Source organism: Camelina sativa, chromosome 7 (genome assembly GCF_000633955.1).
Source record: "Camelina sativa cultivar DH55 chromosome 7, Cs, whole genome shotgun sequence".
Lineage (NCBI taxonomy): Eukaryota > Viridiplantae > Streptophyta > Magnoliopsida > Brassicales > Brassicaceae > Camelina > Camelina sativa.
Genome location: NC_025691.1, coordinates 30,035,357 through 30,039,649, shown reverse-complemented (window position 1 = coordinate 30,039,649; position 4,293 = coordinate 30,035,357). Strand labels below are relative to the sequence as shown.

The 4,293-nt window shown below is 37.5% G+C and overlaps 1 protein-coding gene and 1 pseudogene across 2 annotated transcripts in view; both read right to left on the bottom strand.

Moving 5' to 3' along the window:
- LOC104703384 (protein NUCLEAR FUSION DEFECTIVE 4-like) overlaps window positions 1–454 on the bottom strand; it is a 5,981-nt gene extending 5,527 nt beyond the window's left edge. For both annotated transcript variants that reach the window (XM_019228019.1, XM_010419392.2), the window contains exon 1: window positions 12–454. In XM_019228019.1, the coding sequence (XP_019083564.1) occupies window positions 12–314 (303 nt within the window). In that variant the 5' untranslated portion in view covers window positions 315–454. The remainder of the gene's footprint in view (window positions 1–11) is intronic.
- On the bottom strand, window positions 1,766–3,394 carry LOC104703383 (annotated as a pseudogene).

Sequence of the window (4,293 nt, the reverse complement as noted above, 5' to 3'; positions counted from 1 at the left end):
CCATGAACGATTTGGCTGACGGAGAGCCAAAGAACACCGAAGCCAAGGAAACAAGAGGAAGCGCCGATGAGGAGCATCGACCAAGGAGGAAACTTGTTACTGGCGTAGCCTGGAAGTAGGCCCATGTTTTCACCCAGATCACAAGCGACGCCGAGGATGGTGACCTGTTGCTGGCTAAAACCCAAAACCGATTTGAGAGCCGATGAGTAAAGCGGGAACGTCGAACCACTTCCCGCCGACGTCTGAACCCACGCGGCTGCCGCTAATCCCACCCACGGTGGTCGGCTTCCCGATTTCTCCGTCAGTTTCGTCATCTCCTCCGATCGATCTATCTAATCTCTCTCTCTCTCTCTCTTTCTCTCTCTGGGAAGTGCTTTGCTTTTAAAGCAATGGATGATGGAAACAGAGGAGATGAATCACTCACTCTCTTCTTTTACTTTATTGTTTGGTGTGTTTCTATATAAAGCCTTCAAGTAATATCTTCAATATTATTTTAATTTTGTAAAGTGTTATCAATTCGAGAACAAAAGCGTGATTCGCAAGAGGTTTTATTAACATTACTTTTCAAATTAACCAATGTTTAACTCTTTTAAAAAAATCCAAGAAAATTCATAGTATTCCAATATGACAACCTAAATTTTGTTTTATTCCTAATTGTATTTCTGGCTTAAAATCATTAAATAAAAACCTTCGGACTTCAGTTATAAGTGCATTAGCCAATCAAATACTATTGTTGTCTTTTTGGATGTTCTTTTGTTCCAAAAAGACATAGGATTTAATTGGCATAGTTCTGAATTTGTATATTATATGTAGTTATGTTAAGCGAAACAGAATAAAATTGTTGTTTTGTTAAGATTTGGTGCTTCGAACACGTGAGGTCATTTGACTATGACTTCGTTCCCCGTGGACGGCCCGATGCATGACTTTGGGTATTGTGGCATTGATCTTAACGATCCCATTTCTCTATTACTTTAGTACTCCACAACTTTTATTTTACGATGTACACTACTATACAAGTATATCCTTCCTAGGAAAGGATTCACACTAGGCCTAATTCACACAGAGCATCGAGTCAAAAACCAGCAAATCTAAGATTTTATTAGGTGACACTGACAATAATATATCAGAATGGGAGCCTAACTTTTTTGTTTTGTTTTGTTTTGTTTTGTTTTTGACTGCTATTATTGACCCTAACTAATACGCAAAAAAAATCTTACCTGTTTCGATTTCGAGAGAAAAAAAATACTATAGTAATAATTTGAAACGGCAGGGACACCTATTAGTTGTGCACATACAGATCATGCACGTGAGAATATTACATTCGTCGTACTATGATAAGGTATGGTTTCATGCCCAACTAGTCGTAATCTTTACTTACATTTAATTTTGGGGTCCGACGACGACGTTTCTTTCTCAAAATCATTAAATGGCTTTACTGATTTGAAACCTACTCTGCTACTGCTAGCTAGTCATATCGACCATAGAATTGTTCAACATGTTTTTTTTTCTCACCTCAATCAATATACGTAGATAAACTGGAAAAAGAAACAGTCATACAAGTTAATATTTTCCAAACCAGTCAAAACAAACATCAATAGCTACCTAATGAAGTAAGTTATTATCCTAAATCAGTTTGTTGATTTGTAAATTCCTCACTGAGTAACATATATAAAAAAGGGATCAAACAAATTCATTCTATACGATTTTATTTTTAAAAGCATACCATTGACGTTTTCAGAAAAAAAAAAAAAGAGGTGACAGTATGATGGGCTCACTCAATAGTATGTGCTGGCTCCAGTAATTAAATTAAAATCTATTCATCTGGATCATAGACTTTTTGGTATGAGATCGGTGACGTCTTTCTCTGACGAAAATCAACCAGAAGATAAGTGAGAACATGACTGCACCAGAGAGCGAGGCGAGTCCTGCGTAGATCCACTGGCTGGTGATGCTGAGTCCAGGGCAGTTCTTGGTCGTTATGTCTCTGAAGGTGTCTCGTACGAAAGTACAGTCCGCTATACTAGCCAAGAAGGGACCGTAATGGTCCAAAGTGAACCCGACGTTTATTGCACCCATCATCTGGTCGTATGAAGCTGGAGTTAACCTACCCTGCGTTATGCATATTCCTTCTGCGTTCACTTGGCACACATAACCTTTGTAAACCTATTTACCAAAACATTAAAAAAAATTGAGACAACAACGTTAACATTTTATCACTCGTGGGGAAATGTGTTTTAGTTTATATGTATATATACCTGGGAAGCATTGGCTAGGAGGATTTCGTCCGGGGCACAAGGTCGCGGCTTATGATTTTGGTCGAGCGGGTTACAGAGAAGAGGAACGAGTGGACCGGACTGGTTGTGGTAGAAAGGAACATTAGGTGGGAACATTGACCGTGTACGCATTGGTCATATCAACGGCCATAACAGTCATAGTCTTGGTTATATCCAAAGTCTCTCCAATGGTTTTAGGATCTAAACATGGAAGAAGTTGGCTCAATGCCGAATCTGCCGCTGGATCATGCACCCATTGGTCCATAGCCATACACGTGTCCGCAACCACACTGTTTTAACTACCATCATTAGTTCGAATCCGGAAAAAAAGAAAGATATTTGGTTAGCTAGATCAAGTGATGATGAAAAAGTTTTGATTACTTGTGGAAAACGAGGAAGATGGCACTGAGGAGGATTGTTGCTGTGACGAGAATCCAACCCAGAATTACCAATCTGATAATTAAAACATTCATTATAAAACATTACATCTGCATATGATATATATAATATGACAACGGTAGTGTAAGTGTGTAACTCACAGGTATACAAGAACTCGCAGTCCACAGAACGAAAACACTGTTTCAGACGAAAAAACAGATACAATCAATTATAGTATTGAGATCAAAATAAGTTTAATTTAAAGATGATTGGGACTTACAGAGGCCGAGGAATGCAACTAAAAGCATAACACCAGCAATCACGTTTAACACATATCTCCTGAATAAAACGAATTTGAGTCTAAGTAAATAAACAAAACAGAGGTTCTATATAATTTAGCTTGTGACGCAAGGCGTCTGGCTAGTGAATACTTACACAGGGTTTAGTGCACCCGTGAGATAACGAATAGTCTGGTTAGCGACACGGTCAGGGTAAGTGATGTTAGACATCTTGATCATGTTGTTGAAATGATCGATGTTACCTCTAAACTCGGGAGGAAACAGGTTATGCCCATCGAGCTGAATGTCTTTAGCAGATTGAATCGAGTCCCATAAGCTCGTAAGCTTAGTCAAAACTCCAGTTGCTTGTCTCACAATGTACATAAAAGTATTCTCTACGCTACCGTAGAACTCGTTTTGCCCAGTGTACAGCATCGCAGACCCAATCCTGAACACAAACAACATCTCTCTTTTGAAATTACACAAAATTTGATGAGGTAACAACCAGTTAATGCGTTTTAATTGGAGCTTACACGGCGGCGATGGTGAAAAGCAGGAGGAAGACGAGAGAGAGGGTGTAGCAGACGCGAGAGTAGCCGTAGTTCCGGCGGCCACAGCCGCAGCAGCAACAACAGAGGCATGAGCAGACGAGGAAGAGTCCAAGCAATACGAACCAGACGATGGCTATGACTATGAATGGCACTGCAGAAAATCCAACGGACTGAACAAGAAACATAATAATAATCATTAAGAATTTTTGTGTGTTAGAATGGCGTTTTCGTGCTACTAAATTGCTCATTCCTACAACGAACATCAGATTTTTCTTTAGTTCAATTTTGGCCCGATACTATTATTTTTAACATGATTTACCCCAAAGCCTACTCATATTTTAATTTAATAAACGTTTCAAATCTTTTCGTTAACTCGAATCATATTACGGTTTAGCCCCATATTTCTCCTTACTTTTGTTTTTTGCCTGAAACTCTCTCTTTCTACAAGATTTATCCCAAATCAAATTTAATAGTCTAAACGCCTCTAAAATAATTTAAGGGTTTCGAGGCAGTTCATCATATATATTGGAAGAGCATATGAAGAAGGTTTTTTAATTTTATCATCCAAATGCTCTCATATCCTATCTTCCTGTAAGGTCTGATTTGAAACATTTCCCAAGCATATAACTCTAAAATATTAATATATATTAAAATCATTTTAAATAATTAATTTATTTTGTAAAAATAGAAAATTATGATTTCATAAAAGATAAATTTATTTGTTATAAGATAATATATGGGAAACTACTTAATGTTATTATTTAAAATAATATAATAATTTATTTAATACATTAAAATATTAATGTGGATATA